Source organism: Anabrus simplex, chromosome 8 (assembly GCF_040414725.1).
Source record: "Anabrus simplex isolate iqAnaSimp1 chromosome 8, ASM4041472v1, whole genome shotgun sequence".
Taxonomy (NCBI): domain Eukaryota; kingdom Metazoa; phylum Arthropoda; class Insecta; order Orthoptera; family Tettigoniidae; genus Anabrus; species Anabrus simplex.
Genome location: NC_090272.1, coordinates 34,366,932 through 34,385,607, shown reverse-complemented (window position 1 = coordinate 34,385,607; position 18,676 = coordinate 34,366,932). Strand labels below are relative to the sequence as shown.

Below are 18,676 nucleotides of genomic sequence, written 5' to 3'. Positions count from 1 at the left end.
TGGAGGTAGTAGTTTATCAAGTATCCACCAGAATGCAACAGTTATCAGAAAGTAAAAACTGAAACAATAAAAAGGTAGTTTTTCTACTGAAGAACTCGATGTGCCGGGTGCTGAGCACGCCATATCTGTCGGAATGTCAACTGTACTGTACGAACACGTCCTCACGTCGGCTCAATGATAGTGATATCGTGTATATTTTATCAGGAGAAGCGGATTCAGAAATCGATGACAGTGATGAACACTGTGATTATGAACTAGATAACATAATATATAGTTCACGTAACTCTTTTATCTGTTGCGTCACTTTCGAAGGAAAGTTTTTAGCTGCACTATTTTACTTGAAAAACAAATGATAGAAATACTTCAAATCTCCAGAAATTTTGGGCTTTTTTTTTTTTCATTTAGATGAAGAAATGCAGGATGATGATTCACCTGTACCGAGAAAAGAAAGTAGATGGTGATGCAAGAAGTGTAAGATTGGACTGTGCACAGCCCAATGTTTTCAGGGCTACTATACCAAAATAAACTATTCTAAATAGATAAATTTTGTTTTTCAAATGTAATTGTGTGTATTTTTAGCTTAAGTAATCACATTAAATGATTCCATTTTATTGTTTGAGCAGACATATTGGTATGACTTGAATGTAAAAGTAATTTTTCCAAACATAAGACTAGTATAATTAATTCACTTAAAATTTGTACGTTATGATTAACATCTTAATTTTGGATGGCTGACACCTTCATAGGATACAAAAACCAGGTATGTACTATGTTTTGTTGTGTAATAAAATATTAAAATTCAGTTCACTGCCAGGGTGCATGTTAAAATATGGTAGTACAGAAAGTGAACAACACAGAGATACCATATTTACGCGAATAATCCCCACATACTGTATTTTTTAATTGAGGCACAAAATTGGGTTGCAGGTTTTATTTGCATCAAGGTAGCAACATGCTCCTTGCTCACCTAGTTTTTGAGTTGAGTGTACAGTTATGCTTTATGTAACCACAGATGGAATAAAACTGTCCCCATTCAGACTTTTAATTCTAAACGGCCATAATATTTTTGAAAAATAATATTTTACAGAGTAATTTAAATTTAAAATTTCTCCGTGTCATAACAGAATGCTTCTTCTGGAACTTGCAGGGGTAGCTTTCCGCCTTTCATTCACTTGGGTGTGTCTATAGCGTGTTTCATTGTTGTGAAATTCAAGTGAAATCGTAATTCATTAGTATTCGGCGTTTTAAGGAATGCCACAATATCACGTAGCAGGCAGTGTGCAAAGAAGCAGAATCCGCGAACACTGGCAATGCTAACAGTTGGCGAAAAAGCGTGGTTCACAATTGTAATTAATTCGTACGCACTAAACAATATTGTTAATACCGATGAAACTGCATTTTTTTAAATTCTTTACTGCCAAGCCCAGACGGACTTATGGTTTTAAAGGAGATGGGGTCACTGTACTGTCGTGCGTTACAATACACACAGAAGCAAAAAAACTTCCTCCGTTCATCATAGGAAAGTTCGATAAGCCACAATGTTTTAAGGGCGTCAGGCACTTTCCATGCAAGCACAAGGCATCTAAAAGTACAAACAGTACAGTAAACCAGAGAATAAAGCATTTGCACAGGGGAGTCAGCATAGATTTCCCCTCGTCATTGAATCTTTTACTTTTCTTTTGTTGTGTGAGGTTATGTTTGCCAGTGATTTATCCAAGTTCATTATTGGGATACTGCAAATGCATCTTGTTGGATACATTTTAGAAATAGTATTTTTCCATGACAATTAAAAGGTTTAAACTGTGAATCAACGTTTATTGCATGCAATAGTAGATATCAGAATATTTTGTGATGCATCAAGAGAATTACTAGTCGGCAGTTAATTCGAAATCGTGTAATAATGTGGTTTTACTGTATAGCAAAACTAATATCAGAGTTTGCCAGTGTGTCTGTTTCAAGTGTTTACATTGCACAAAAAGAATTATTCACCACCAGTTGTGTTACTATCCAAGTGTAAAAGAGACCGCGTGTAAGTATTTTAGACGTGGAGTGTGATGAACTTGTAAGTAATTTAGGAGAGGATTCTAGTGATGTAAGAGACAATGAATCTTGCTATCTACAGGGAATCGAGCCTATTGCAAGTCCAGATTAATGCAATACCTGTCAAGTCTACTTGCTAATTTTCATGGCATTTTATAGCAATGATCATGTATTTTTATCATCTCAGGCGAAGTAGGTATATCCATAAATTTACACTTCATATTTGCATAAAGATCACGTGGACCTCACCGAGTGATATGACGTGTTTGTTTATGCCTACGCTACTCTTGATTTTTCGCATAAATACGGTATTATTTTACTACATTTTTTTGCTATTTGCTTTACGTCGCACCGACACAGATAGGTCTTATGGCGACGATGGGACAGGAAAGGCCTAGGAGTGGGAAGGAAGCGGCCGTGGCCTTAATTAAGGTACAGCCCCAACATTTGCCTGGTGTGAAAATGGGAAACCACGGAAAACCATCTTCAGGCCTGCCGACAGTGGGATTCGAATCCACTATCTCCCGAATGCGAGCTCACAGCTGCGTGCCCCCAACCACACGGCTATTTTATTACAGGTGATGCTTAGTTGCTATAAGACCCACAAATTAACTGGAAAGCTAATTATCCACATGAGAATTACCGGGAGTCCACTGTATAGAGAGAGGGGGGGAACAAAATGGCAGGTCACTCTAGGAAGACGGAGCAACAGAAAGACGACACAAGGAAAAATATTGCTCTGTATACAGGATGAAGTAAAATTCGAGCACTCTGTCATTGCAGCGCAACTCCTCACATGCCAACAATAAACAAAAATGTATCTCACAAAAGTTCGTCCTGCAAGTATATCAGGCAGAAAAAGAACGTTGAAGAGTGGCAATCTGGCAACACTGTAACCACATGTAGGGTAACTACCTCTGTCAGCATGTACTAGTCGTGCTGTACAGTTGGTGCAGTGTATAGAGTTTTGGGTTAGCATGCAGGAGGTCGAGGGTTCGATCCTGGGTTGAGGCGTACTTTTTTATTTGCTCATTTCCATCGGACATTACATACTGTAATACAGTAAGACACCGTTTCTTAGGTCACATGTATCCTACATTTACAAAATTTGGTAACGCTGAATACATTGTAACGCATCTAGTAGATGAAGTGGTGCGAATAAATTCACGCCCATGACGTGGAATGAGAGTCTTTCAAAGCTGACCAATGAAAACGAATGTTCGTGCATTTCTAGGATCGTAGTATGTAAGTGCACATGGTTTCTAGAGGACCCGCTGCAATCGCTGTTGACGATTAAGATGCCAGATACCATACCACCTGGACTACATTTAGGAAATAAAACACATACGCCTCAAACGAGGATCGACACCCTCGACCTCCTGCATGCTAACCCAAAACTCTATCCACTGCACCAACTGTACAGCATGACTAATTTTTGCTGACAGAGGTAGTTACCCTACATGTGGTTACAGTGTTGCCAGATTGCCACTCTTAAATGTCCTTTTTCTCCCAGATATACTAGCAGAACGAACTTTTGTGAGAAACTTTTTTTACTGCTGGCATGTGAGGAGTCGCGATGCGATGCCTGATTGCACAAATTTCGCTTCACCCTGTATAACTTGATGATTTGACATTTGTTTGTTCCTGTCTGATACTTACAATATCCTGCTGGGGTCCTTTTTGCCTTTTGTGTTTGTCCTTGAAGACTGGAGGTCTGTCAAGACAGCCCCTTAATGAGTGTTAATGCTCACCCTCCTGATGAAGAAGAACTGGGATAGATGAGGAGACAGCCTGTCCATTTGAAGGTTGTCTTTGTCCTATTGTATTTCTGTTTCTCCTTGTCTCCTCTTCCTGTTACTTTGTCTTGCTACACTAACCTGTCATTGTGTTTCTCTTCTTGTTCCTATCTCTACATAAAACTTGAGTTCGCAAAAAATAATTAGTGATAATACAAATAGATCATTCCAATAGTTTGGAAGTAAGAAGTATTTAATGAATAATAGAGAATTTAAAACAAAATTTGAGACAAATTACTTTAAAAATTATGTAGATCATGATCATGATAACACAGAGTTAAGATGAGAGTGATGGAACTTTAGCTTTAATGCCAGTGTACTGATTATTTTTTTATAATTTGCCAAATTGTTGGCAATTCTTCGAGAGGCAATTTTATAATATTGTCTCTTTTTTCTTTCACTTTGCAAAGGAAAAATTAAATGTATCCTCCTAATTCAATACAAAACATAATTCCATCATTAGATGGAGCAATAAAATTCAAACATGTTTCGACTCGGTGAAATAAAGGGGGTAAAAGTAATCTACATAACACAAGCTAAAATGTGCTAAAAACATAATGGAGGAACAAAAGAAAAAACAAAAGAAACATGACAGAAATAAAAACAGTAACAATATAAAATATTTACATCACTAGATGGAGCAATAAATAACTTGCTGAGGTAAATTCAGTGAAAAAAAAAGTTAATATAAAACATAATTGAATCCAAAATCCATTTATACAACATGGTCGAAAACAACCAGGTATATGAGTATTAGAGCGTTGGTCATACTGATCAGATCGATATCTCGTGGCATTGTCATTTTATCAGCTGCTGAAGTCAGCCAATCAGATCACTTTGCGGACAACTTCAGATGGGCTCTGCGAGGCGGTGTTGCTGCATCTATGCGTGGCTTATGACCGCCAATTAAAGAAATAAAGTAATAGGCTCGGCCCATAGCAAGCACGCTACAGTGGCACTGGCTGAAACCCAGAGTGTGTTAGTGTTTGACGCGCATTTCTCGGCACGCCTCTCAAGCCCAACCTCGTAAAGCCCATCTGAAGTCGGCCGCTAACATCAACAGCTGATAAAATGACAACGGTGTGAGATATCAACATTTTTTTTTTTAATTTTCTATTTTTCAAATTCCTCATTAGTATGACCAACATATATTCAGTTCACGTTATTTCCGACCACGCTTTACATACATACGTAATCTCTACACAGAATTGTTGCTACTTTCCATCTCTTCAGTAACATACATCAAAATAATGTAGTATATGACTTGAATCTTTTGTCAGAGAGTCGTCAATCTTATGAATAATGCACCGTATTCTTGCACACATGTTCACCTTCTCTTTCACTGTCATTGTATTGGTGAGGTCGAACCTCTCGTCCCAGTAAAAGGGAATTGATTTTCTGTTCAGTTGTTTCTGCATTGTCTTCAGCATCTGTTAAGGAGAAAGATAGCAACAAATTAACACTGTAATACAAAAATGTTTGTGGTTAGAGAATATTAAAATACAGTAGAAGTCCGTTATAGCAAGAATTCATAACAGCGCAAAATTTCCTCACTATAACAGATTGTCATTATATCCGATTTTTTGTAAAAGTCGGGAAAAATCCCCAAACACATTTAAATCAGTATGAAACAACAATCAATTTGTTCAAAACTTGTATTTACGCAGATAATATCCACACTATGGCTTATTCAGTAGTATGTTTTCTCGCTTAACAGGTCCTTTTACCTTGTTCCCTGCAGAAATGTCATAACGAGGTTTTACTGTATGTATTTAAAGAGGAGCTGAACCTCTTATCTTTAAGATAATTGCCCAATTTGAAAATGTGATACACAGTGAAGATGTCCAGTAGCAGTGATAGTTCTCACCTTCTGTCAGCCACTACTTGTATTCACATACCAGAATTCAAAGCCTTTAATTCTACTCTCCTCCTCTGCGAACCATGTGACCTTGCCGCGGTGGGGAGGCTTGCGTGTCCCAATGATGCAGATAGCCGAGCCGCAGGTGCAACCATATCGGATGGGTATCTGTTGAGAGACCAGACTAACGAATGGTTCATCGAAAGGGGGGTAGCAGCCTTTCGGTTGTTGCAAGGGCGGCAGTCTAGATGATTGACTGATACGGCCTTGTAATAATACTCAACATGGCTTAGCTGTGTTGATACTGCTACACGGCTGAAAGCAACGGGAAACTACAGCCGTAACCACCTCCCGAGGACATGCAGCTCTCTCTGTATGAAAGATGTACTGATGATGGCTTCCTCCCGGGTAAAATATTCCGGAGGTAAACTAGTCCCCCATTCGGATCTCCGGGTGGGGACTACACGAGAGGGGGCGATCATCAGGAAGATGGATACTGACATTCTGCGAGTCGGAGCGTGGAATGTTAGGAGTTTGAATCGTTGTGGTAGATTAGAGAATCTGAAAAGGGAGATGGATAGGCTAAAGTTAGATGTAGTTGGTATAAGTGAAGTACGTTGGCAGGAAGAACAGGATTTTTGGTCAGGCGACTACCGAATTATCAACACGAAATCAAACAGGGGTAATGCAGGAGTTGGTTTAATAATGAATAAGAAAATAGGGCAGCGGATAAGCTACTACGACCAGCATAGTGAAAGAATTATTGTCGCCAAGATAGACACCAAACCAATGCCCACCACAATAGCGCAGGTCTATATGCCTACTAGTTCAGCGGATGATGAAGAAATTGAAAGAATATATGAGGAGATAGAAGATTTAATACAATATGTCAAAGGTGACGAGAATCTAATTGTGATGGGAGACTGGAACGCAGTGGTAGGCCAAGGAAGAGAAGGTAGCACAGTAGGAGAATTTGGATTGGGACAAAGGAACGAAAGAGGAAGTCGGCTGGTTGAATTCTGCACTGACCATAATTTAGTCCTCACCAATACTTGGTTCAAACACCACAAACGACGGCTGTATACGTGGATGAGACCTGGAGACACTGGAAGGTATCAAATAGACTTCATTATGATTAGGCAGAGATTCAGAAACCAGGTGTTGGATTGCAAAACTTTCCCAGGAGCAGACGTGGACTCTGACCACAACTTGTTGGTCATGAAATGCCATCTGAAGTTGAAGAAATTGAAGAAAGGAAAGAATGCAAAAAGATGGGATCTAGACAAGTTGAAAGAAAAGAGTGTGATGGATCGTTTCAAGGAACATGTTGCACAAGGACTAAATGAAAAGGCCGAAAGAAACACAGTAGAGGAAGAGTGGAGAGTCATGAAAAATGAAGTCAGTAGGGCTGCTGAAGAAATGTTAGGAAGGAAGAAAAGATCAACTAAGAATCAGTGGATAACTCAGGAGATACTAGACCTGATTGATGAACGACGAAAATACAAGAATGCTAGAAATGAAGAGGGCAGAAAAGAATACAGGCGATTAAAGAATCAAGTGGATAGAAAGTGCAAGGTAGCTAAGGAAGAATGGCTGAAGGAGAAGTGCAAGGATGTCGAAGGCTGTATGGTCCTGGGAAAGGTAGATGCTGCATACAGGAAAATCAAGGAAACCTTTGGAGAAAGGAAATCTAGGTGCATGAATATTAAGAGCTCAGATGGAAAGCCACTTCTAGGGAAAGAAGACAAAGCAGAAAGATGGCAGGAGCATATCAAACAGTTGTATCAAGGTAACGATGTAGATAATTTCGTTCTGGAACATGAAGAGGCTGTTGATGCTGATGAAATGGGAGACCCAATTTTGAGGTCAGAGTTTGACAGAGCTGTGAGTGACCTAAATAGGAACAAGGCACCTGGAATTGATGATATTCCCTCTGAATTACTGACTGCCTTAGGAGAAACCAGCATGGTAAGGTTATTTCATTTAGTGTGCAAGATGTATGAGACAGGAGAAGTCCCATCCGATTTTCGGCAGAATGTTGTTATACCTATTCCCAAGAAAGCCGGTGCTGACAGGTGTGAAAACTACCGCACTATTAGTTTAGTATCTCATGCCTGAAAAATTTTAACACGTATTATTTACAGAAGAATGGAAAAACAAGTTGAAGCTGAGTTGGGGGAAGATCAGTTTGGCTTCAGAAGAAATGTAGGAACACGTGAAGCAATCCTGACTTTACGTCTGATCTTAGAGGATCGAATCAAGAAGGACAAGCCCACGTACATGGCATTCGTAGATCTAGAAAAGGCATTCGATAATGTTGATTGGACCAGGCTATTTATGATTCTGAAGATGATAGGGATCAGATACCAAGAACGAAGAATTATCTACAACCTGTATAAAAATCAGTCTGCAGTGATAAGAATCGAGGACTTTGAAAAAGAAGCAGCAATCCAGAAAGGAGTGAGGCAAGGCTGCAGTTTGTCCCCTCTCCTTTTCAATGTTTACATAGAACAGGCAGTAAAGGAAATCAAAGAGAAATTTGGAAAGGGAATCACAGTCCAAGGAGAGGAAATCAAAACCTTGAGATTTGCCGATGATATTGTTATTTTATCTGAGACTGCAGAAGATCTCGAGAAGTTGCTGAATGGTATGGATGAAGTCTTAGGTAAGGAGTACAAGATGAAAATAAATAAGTCCAAAACAAAAGTAATGGAGTGCAGTCCAACGAAGGCAGGTGATATAGGAAATGTTAGATTAGGAAACGAAGTCTTAAAGGAAGTAGATGAATATTGTTACTTGGGTAGTAAAATAACCAACGATGGCAGAAGTAAGGAGGACATAAAATGCAGACTAGCACAAGCAAGGAAGAGCTTTCTTAAGAAAAGAAATTTGCTCACTTCAAACATTGATATCGGAATTAGAAAGATGTTTTTGAAGACTTTTGCGTGGAGCGTGGCATTGTATGGAAGTGAAACATGGACGATAACTAGCTCAGAAAGAAAGAGAATAGAAGCTTTTGAAATGTGGTGTTATAGAAGAATGCTGAAGGTGAGATGGATAGATCGAATCACGAATGAAGAGATACTGAATCGAATTGGTGAGAGGAGATCGATTTGGCTAAATTTGGTCAAAAATTAGATGTATGGCTTTTCAGGCGTTTTGCTCTATTAACCAGCATTTCGTCTTAGGCCTGACACTAGACTCGTCAGAGTGGGATGTGTCAGACCCTACCCACTTATGCTGGGGTGTATGCAGGTGAACTTATCAGAAGCCTCTTATGTGGCACAGTCTGATAACTGCATACGGGAGATAAAACTCCACAATGGAATTAATGCCCGCCTAGCAATTCCAAATGGTAATTCTAAATTCCCATGGAGGGAATCAGATATTTTTCCACCAATAGAGCATATCAAAAATCAGATCAAAAATTAGATGTATGGCTTTTCAGGCGTTTTGCTCTATTAACCAGCATTTCGTCTTAGGCCTGACACTAGACTCGTCAGAGTGGGATGTGTCAGACCCTACCCACTTATGCTGGGGTGGGTAGGGTCTGACACATCCCACTCTGACGAGTCTAGTGTCAGGCCTAAGACGAAATGCTGGTTAATAGAGCAAAACGCCTGAAAAGCCATACATCTAATTTTTGATCTGATTTTTGATATGCTCTATTGGTGGAAAAATATCTGATTCCCTCCATGGGAATTTAGAATTACCATTTGGCTAAATTTGACGAGAAGAAGAGATAGAATGATAGGACACATCTTAAGACACCCAGGACTTGTTCAGTTGGTTTTTGAAGGAAGTGTAGGTGGCAAGAACGGTAGGGGTAGACCAAGGTATGAATATGACAAACAGATTAGAGCAGATGTAGGATGCAATAGTTACGTAGAAATGAAAAGGTTAGCACAGGATAGGGTGGCATGGAGAGCTGCATCAAACCAGTCTATGGACTGATGACTCAAACAACAACAATTCTACTCTCACCTGATAACAGTGAGTTTAAAAATATGCTACACTTATCATTTTCCAGCAAGAACTACTCACATGCATAAAAACCTGTCCAAGTCCTTTCTGCCAAAGTTGTGGATCCTTCCGGTGCTGATTCTCCCAAAGAAATACTGTTTTGACAAAATAGCTGGACAGGCTCTTCCACTTCTGAACATCTCTGAGCAACTGTAAATCAGAACAAACATCTTAGATTTTATGAAATTTAGCCACAATCAATTAAGATTGGTACATGTACATCTTATACAGTGTTATATTGTTATTTGCTGGTTTACACTGCACTATGCCTCCTGGTATGGGCTAGAACAAATTTGTTACTTTCAATGACCTGTCTCAGTCTCATCCTTGGCTTTGACAAACATGGAAGTGACTGAGGTATGAGCGATATTAGTAAGACCACTCCTTACACAGACAGTCCCTGTTATGAATGGTGTGAAAATGTTACTCAGAGAGTCAGTTGTGTGGGCATTTCAGTGGGCTAGGCAGAGTGATACGTAATAGCAACTTCTGGCTCAGTGAGAAAAGCAACCGGAAACTACCTCACTCCTCATTTCCTTTCAGTGACACCTGGGCCACTTATGACGGCTGATGGTGGGGCTGTTGAGGTCCAAATCAACCTCTGGGCTTACTTACATTGTTATTATATTAAATACTAGCAAGATACCCGTGCTTCGCTACGGTATTATACTGAAATGTATAATTGAATGCTTATTGTATTAGATATATAATCCGCCGAAATTCGCGATCTGACTCGTTTTCTGCGAGAATCCACCAAAATTCCCGATCTGACTGGTTTTCTATGATTTTACGGCAAGTTTCCTCCCACTTTTAAATCTTCCTTTCCAGCAATCGATTTCGTACTTCCCGGGCTAGGCTCAGGTATTCCTCCCGGTCAGTTGGGTCCGTAAATCTTTGCCATCTTTTCCTTTAATATTTTTAATATGGATAAAATCCTTCAGGAGATCCGGCGTGGTGTCATATTGGGTGCCTTGGCGGCACTGAACCCGCGGCCGGACTGCATTCTTAGTCATTACCCGTCCAGGAGCCGTTTCCAGCGCGGTCCGCACACTTGACGACGGTCCGGAATATTATTATTATTATTATTATTATTATTATTATTATTATTATTATTATTATTATTATGTGTTGCTGGAATGCCTGATGACAGGGAAAACCGGAGTATCCGGAGAAAAACCTGTCCCGCCTCCGTTTTGTCCAGCATGAATGCCACATGGAGTGACCGGGATTTGAACCACGGAACCCAGCTGTGAGAGGCCGGCGCGCTGCCGCCTGAGCAACGGAGGATCCTTATAAGTACATTAATAACAGTAAAATCAATTGGTCTCACCTCCTTCTACACCCCACCGAAGTTAAGTTTATTTACCGCCAACCCCCCCCCCCATAAAAAATTAAAAGAATGCTTGTTTCTTTATGTTTAAGGGAGATTCCAAACACCAATGTTCACGTCTATTACCTTCAGTTTTGAGATATAAGTATCCCCATAAAAATAATTCACTTTTTTCACTTCATTTCACAATCCTCCCCCCCCCCCCCCCCTTTAAGTGAATTTTCCCGCAAATAATATTTGTTTCTTTAATAGTAAAGGATCTTCTAAATACCAATTATCACGACTCTAACTTCTTCAGTTTTCGATTTATGTGTCCTCATGAAAGGAATTCAACTCCTTTACACTCCCGCCCTCCAAGATGGTTTCCCACCAAAACGCGTTCTTCTTTGTTTTTAAAGGAGGTCCAAATAAGAATTTTCACGTCTGTAACAACTTTAGTTTTTATTAGATGTATGTATTCTCATACAATTCAATCAATTAATTTTTCAATTCTTTCACCCCCCCCCCCCCCCCTTCATTGGATTTTCCGAGAATACGTGTTTCTTTACTTTTAAAGCAGATTGCAAATATCAAATTTCACGTCTGTAACATCTTCATTTTTGAGATATCAGTAGCCTAATTAAAAGAATTCATCAACATCTTCAGTCACTTTTACCCCCCCCCCCCCCCCCTCTTCCACCCAAGTGGTATTTTCGAAAACTAAAAGTACACGTTTCTTTATGTTTAATAGAGATAAAAAATACCATTTTTCACTTCTGTAACATGTTAAGTTTTTTTAGATATACTGTAAAAATTCTCATTTTGAAATTTCACCCCTTTTAAGTTCCCCTTAAGTGGAGTTTCCAAAAACAAATCACCTATATTTCTTTACATTTACAGGAGATTTACACCCACTCTTTACGTCTGTAACATTTTACGTTTCCAAGATATTCTGTAGATATAGTCTTTCAAAAAATTCACCCCAATTTGTCACTCCTGTTTAACCGCCATTAATTGGCTTTTCCAAAAACTAAAAAATACGTGTTTCTTAATTTTTAAAGGAGATCCCATATGCAAATTATCAGTTCTGTAATATCTTTCGTTTCTGAGATATGTGTATCCTCAATTAAGGCATTCAACCCATTTTTCACCCTTTTACACCCCTCCTATTATTTTCAGGAAACAAAAACAACGTGTTCCTTTATTTTTAGAGGAGATTCTAACTACCATTTTTTATATCTGTAAATTTTAAAGTTTTAAGATGTAGACACACTCATTTTAAAAAATTCACCCCCCTTTTCACCCCCCAATATTTGGATTTTCCAAAAACGAAAAAATACGCGTTTCTTTACTTTTAAAGTAGATCCAAAATACCAATTTTCAGGTCTGTAATATCTTCAGGTTCTGAAATATAAGTAGCCTCATGAAAGGCATTCAACCCATTATTCACCCTTTTACCACCTTCCTATGGGGATTTTCCGAAAACAAAAGAATACGTGTTTCTTTATTTTTAAAGGAGATTCTAAATACCAATTTTTACATCTATAAACTTTAAAAGTTTTGAGATATAGATACACTCATTTTAAAAAATCACCCCCTTTTCAAACCCCCCCCCCCCATTAATTATATTTTCCACAGACAAAAATACGTGTTTCTTTATTTTAAAAGCAGATCCCAAACACCAATTTTCAGGTCTGTAATATCTTCAGGTTGTGAAATATAAGTAGACTCATGAAATGCATTCGACCCCTTTTTCAACCTTTACCACCCTTCCTATTACGATTTTCCGAAAGCGAAATATACGTGTTTCTTTATTTTTAATGGAGATTCTAAATACCAATTTTTATATCTATAACTTTTAAAAGTTTTGAGATATAGATACATTAATTTTAAAATATTACCCCCTTTTCACCCCCCTTAATTGGGTTTTCCAGAAACAAAAAAATACGTGTTTCTTTATTTTTAAAGGAGATCCCAAACACCAATTTTCAGGTCTATAATATCTTCAGTTTCTGAGATATAAGTAGCCTCATTAAAGGCATTCAACCCCGTTTTCACCCCTTTTCACTCCTCCTATTGCGATTTTCCGAAAACAAAGAAATACGTGTTTCTTTATTTTTAATGAAGACTCTAAATACCAATTTTTACATCTGAAAACTTTAAAAGTTTGGAGATATAGATTCACTCATTTTCAAAATTCACCCACCTTTTCACCCCCATTATTCGGATTTTCCAAAAACAAAAAATACGGGTTTCTTTATTTTCAAGAGAGATCAAAAGTACCAATTTTCAGGTCTGTAATATCTTTAGTTTCTGAGATATAAGTATCCTCATTAAAGGCATTCAATCCATTTTTCACCCCTTTTCTCCCCTCCTATTGGGATTTTCCGAAAACAAAAAAGTACGTGTTTCTTTATTTTTAATGAAGATTCTAAATACCTATTTTTACATTTGTAAACTTTAAAAGTTTTGAGATATAGATGCACTGTTTTTAAAAATTCACCCCCCCTTTTCACCCTCCCATTAAATGGATTTTCCAAAAACAAAAAATACGTGTTTCTTTATTTTTAAAAGAGATCAAAAGTACCAATTTTCAGGTCTGTAATATCTTCAGTTTCTGAGATATAAGTACCGGTATTCTATTTAAGGCATTCAACCCCTTTTTCACCGTTTCTCACCCCTCCTATTGGGATTTTCTGAAAACAAAAAAATACGTGTTTCCTTATTTTTAAAGGAGATTCTAAATACCAATTTTTACATCTGTAAATTTTCAAAGTTTTGAGATATAGATGCACTCATTTTAAAATTTCAACCCCCTTTTCACCCCCTTAGCAAAGGAATATCCAAAAATCCTCTCTTAGCGAGCACCTACATCTTAATACGAATCTATGCCCAAAATTTCATTTCTTTATGTCCAGTAGTTTTGGCTCGGCGATGATGAATCAGTCAGTCAGTCAGTCAGTCAGTCAGGACAAGTTATTTTATATATATAGATTGTGTGTGTTAGAATCAATTTAGATATTGTAGTTGACTGAGTTCAGGTGGCATATGATTTACGTATTAAACAGGGTGAACAAAATCAAACTGGCCCCAAAAATATTTATAAGACTGACGTGGAACTGACCCTTGTTAGTGAGCAGGAGAATTACCCATCACAGGAAATGCTGGAAGCCGTGATTTTGATATACCAGGCGGTTGCTGTCCCATGTCTGCACGTGTGAATCTACCGAGGATGTCACTGTGTCATTAGATGTGAGTGAGTGAGAGGAGCAGACATGTTTAGTGACCAGTTCAATGCAACACGAAATGGTGCTCATAATTAAAAAAGTATAATCATTGTCGAGTGTTATGCAAAACATGATTTGTGGGAAACCTGTGCGGAACTGTTTGTGCAAGACTGGAAGTGTTTTGGCAAAACATCCATCAAAGTGTGCAATGTAAAACCTAGTGGCAGAATGGCGTGAAATGGGCTCTGTAGTGAATAAAATTCGTAACTATCTGAAAACAGTTATAAGAAGTACAATATATTGAGTAAACAATATTACATTAGTCTTGAGACTAGTTTCAGGCATTTAGTGGCCATATTCAGCCAAATAAAAATTAAACAGTTTATGTGATAACTAAAAAGTATGCATAACAGACAAAGACAATGTTGAAGGAGTAATTATAACATTAAAATACATGTAATAATAACAATTAAGGTTATGATCTTATTGTCATAATATGATGTCTTTAAGTAGACTTAGGACCTCAGGCAAAGAAGTAAATCTTTAATGTCTGATGTAGAACAAGCACTGACTCGCTGGAGGAAGAACGCAGGCCATATAAACAAAGGAGCAGATAAGGAACAAGCATTGACTTGTCAGATTTACTTCAGCCTACTGATCAATCCACAAGGAAAACAATAAAATACATTTAATTCATTTTCATTGGACTTTTTTTCTAAATGTTGCAATATTTATTTATTTTTAAAATTTTTGTTTTGGCTGTCTATGGACCACGTTTGACAATCTTTGCAGTATTTTTAGCCTTCTCTGCCTTCATTTTCTGTCAGTATCTTTTCATCCTTTCTCCAACTTCCTTCTGCTCCTCTTCCATACAGGACCTCCCTTTCCTCACTAGCATTTTCTCAGTCTCCTGGAAACCATGGACTTCTTTGACAAATTGTCTAAATTGATATAATCTTCCGGAACCCCCATCTTTTTCAAGTCTAACTTCACTTCTCGAAACAATTTCAGTTCTGTCTTCCTGTTCCTGAAGAATTCGAAGATTGAAGACACATACTCTAATAAATGCCCATAGTCTGATAAATGAAAATAATCAGAAAGATCCAGGCAAAGTTGAAAAGTTCTGGGAAGAAATAGAACACCAATTGTCAAAAATTCCAGAGAGGAATATCAAGGTGTTGATGGGCGACTTCAATGCACAGACTGGCAAAGAGAGGAAGTACAGAAAGATAGTAGGAGAATATCCAGTGCATGAACGGACAAATAAGAATGGTAAATGACTCACTGAACTGTGCCGTGCCTTTGAGCTACGACTGATGTCAGCAAATTTCAAGCATTTACCGAGAAAATAGAAGACTTGGAGATCTCTGAATCCAATTTTGGGAGAGTTTCATGTTGATCATGTAGCAATTTTTAGGTTGCTGTTATTGTTGTTGTTGTTGTTGTATTATTATTATTATTATTATTATTATTATTATTATTAAATGCAAAAAGGACCAGAAAACTGATCATGCAAAGCTCACTTAGATGTTGTGCATTTTATTCTTTGCCAAGCAGCCTTCAGTTCTTCTCTCATCATGGTTCTTCGTTCTTCTGTCCACTTGGCTCCTATCTTCTTCTTGTGGTTTCTCTCTGATTCTACTTCCTACTTACTGATTTTCGTTCTGTAGCAGGTTCGATCCGCGATGTCGGCCACTTTGATTTCTGATTTTCCCAGGTCTTAGCCGATTTCCTCGGTTTTTGTACGAGAATGCAGTCGGTATCCTTCGTCAGTCAGTTTTGGGCCAAGAATTTTTCTGATGATTTAACGTTCCTCTTTCAGGATGTCTTTGAGTACTATTTTTCTGTGGAGATCCAGTGTTTCACTCACGTATAGTATTTCAGGTTTGATCACAGTGTTGTAATGTTGAGTTTTGGTGAAGATTGAGAGGCATTTTTTGTTGTAAATGTTTTGCGTTCAACCGAGGGCTCTCTTCATTTTCTGGATGCAGACCTCAAGGACCTTCTGTTCTTTTCCTGTTGGTACTGCAATTTCTCCAAGATATCGGAGCTCAGTTACTTTTTCAACTGTGCCAAATTTCATGTTCAAATTCTGAAGTTTGCAATGGTTGCACATGACCTTGGTTTTTGAGAAGGAGATTTGCAGGCCGAATTTTTCTGAGCATTTCTTGAGACCATGTTAAGTTAACAAAAGTATTAACATTTTGTTAGCATTAACAATTCTTCATGAGATGGCCGTTTTGTTAAATTATGTGTTAAGTCTACTTAACAGCAGTGTTGACACTTAACATTCATTGAAGAAACTGGGCCTTAAGGAGCAAAGAAAGCTCTTAAGAAACAACAGGCACCATAGACTATGAAGGAGGGCAGCTGACTGCATTAGAAAACCAGTTTGAAGTATATGAAGAAGTAACTTGTACGTCAGCCGAAGGTTCCATTAACCCTTAGCACTCGCCAGGATGTAATCCAGATTTTTTTCAACAAGTATTGCAGAAAAACACTGCCTCACATCATAATTCAGGCTCACTATTCATTGCCATATTTAGGATTACACTTAAAAATGCTTTGAAGTAATGAAGAGTAACATATATCCACGACCTCCAAATAGACTCACGTCTGAGAGGCGTAACCTTTCCATTGTTTACACTGGCATACTGGTTAGTCTCGCACACAATTTTCTACAATCACTTGTCAGTCATGAATAATTGGAAAAGGTCAAATTCACTCTTAGGTTTGGTCCCTTATGGTGGCTTATAACCTGACGTACCTGTAAATGGGGTTTTTTTAACCCCAAGTCCGTGTCACAGTATTCCCTCCAGCCATCAGTAGAGGTACCAGCACTGAGATTTAGCATACTTTTCTCATTATCGGGATCTTCATCACTCAACTCACCAACACAATCAAGTTTTGCAATATCTTCGTCACCATTTAATTGAAAATCACTCTCACTATTGCTGAAATCAACGTCACTTTCACCTAAATGTCTTGCCATTTCTTTCTCATGCTGCTCGAACGACGCCATGTTGTTAAACAACGTCTGTTTACAAACTTGCATGGTCTTCAAGGAATGCCAACAAAGCCTGATTTTGAAGATATTATAACTACACATGGCATCAAATTGTCGTCAAAAGATGGCAATAGATTACTGTACCTGTAATTCATGGGTGCGTAACCCGATAATTTATATAGGAAAGAAAATCATGTCAGGCAACACCCGACATAGATCTATGGGGGATATTCTCGTTGTCAGGCATGGCCCGCCGCGTTAAGTGCTAAGGGTTAATGGAACCTTCAGCTGACACACAGATTACTTCCTCATATACTTGTTGACGCTAACACAATGTTAATCCCCCCAAACCCCATGGCACTACAGCCCTTGAAGGGCCTTGGCCTACCAAGTGACTGCTGCTCAGCCTGAAGGCCTGCAGATTATGAGGTGTCATGTGGTCAGCACAACGAATCCTCTCGGCCATTATTCTTGGCCTTCTAGACCGGGGCTGCTATCTCACCATCAGATAGCTCCTCAATTCTAATCAAGTAGGCTGAGTGGACCTCGAACCAGCCCTCAAGTCCAGGTAAAAATCCCTGATCTGGCCGGGAATCGAACCCGGGGACTTCGGGTAAGAGGAAGGCACGCTACCCCTACACCACGGGGCCGGCTACACAATGTTAATACTTGTGTTAAATTAACATGATAGCAGCCCTGTGTTAAACCTCTTAATGGCTGTTAAAATTTCAAAATGGTATCCCGTAGAAGGCGTAAGTTTGAAGTTTTACTGCTGTATGAAGACTATTTATAAACTGAAGAAGGCGAAGGACAACCCGGAAAAAAAAACTTTTTAGAGTTTTCAGAAGAAAGTTTTCGACAAAGATAACCTAATTACCGAAGTCATAATGAACAAGGTACTAGAAGTAATTGAAAATAGGTTAGAGTTTCCCGCAGACTGAAACTTGTCAGTGTCTCTAGTGCAGCAGCTGCTTACAGTTCTTAGATATTATGCTTCAGACTCTTTTCATGTAATTGTAGGCAACTATTAACATAAAGAAATAAATGTGTAACTGGATTAAAGCCACTATATATATTTATATAAAGCCAAGCTTTCAGCCAAATTGCATTGGCCTTCGTCAGGGCATGTGAAGTTCTGCCTCCGACAGTGAACAAAGAAATTCTTTGAAGGAACAAGGAAGTCATGCCCATACTATCCACGGTCTACTTCACTAACTGGACTCAAGGATCATCGTGCTGTGCTGTAGTGGTTGGGAGGGAAGTTACTGATTCATCACCCTGTGAAGAGTGCATCCTGCTGTTCCATGGTGGTGTTATGCATGTATTTCTGAAGTACAGGTCTCCATGTATTTGATAACTTGAAGCCGTCTTCCCTGTTGATGTTATTTGGGCGCAGCTCTATCTCTATGGCTTCCC

General features: G+C 38.6%; 1 protein-coding gene across 2 annotated transcripts in view; it reads right to left on the bottom strand.

Moving 5' to 3' along the window:
* LOC136879386 (cyclic GMP-AMP synthase-like receptor) overlaps nucleotides 1-18,676 on the bottom strand; it is a 94,019-nt gene that overhangs the window by 59,713 nt on the left and 15,630 nt on the right. Inside the window, exons 7-8 of one of the 2 annotated variants that reach the window (XM_067153202.2) lie at nucleotides 9,739-9,867; nucleotides 5,168-5,266 (exon numbers count right to left, since the gene is read on the bottom strand). In XM_067153202.2, coding sequence (XP_067009303.2) covers nucleotides 5,168-5,266; nucleotides 9,739-9,867 — 228 coding nt within the window. Of the gene's footprint in view, nucleotides 1-4,018; nucleotides 5,267-9,738; nucleotides 9,868-18,676 lie in introns of those variants that run through there. The other variant, XM_067153200.2, reaches the window with a different exon arrangement.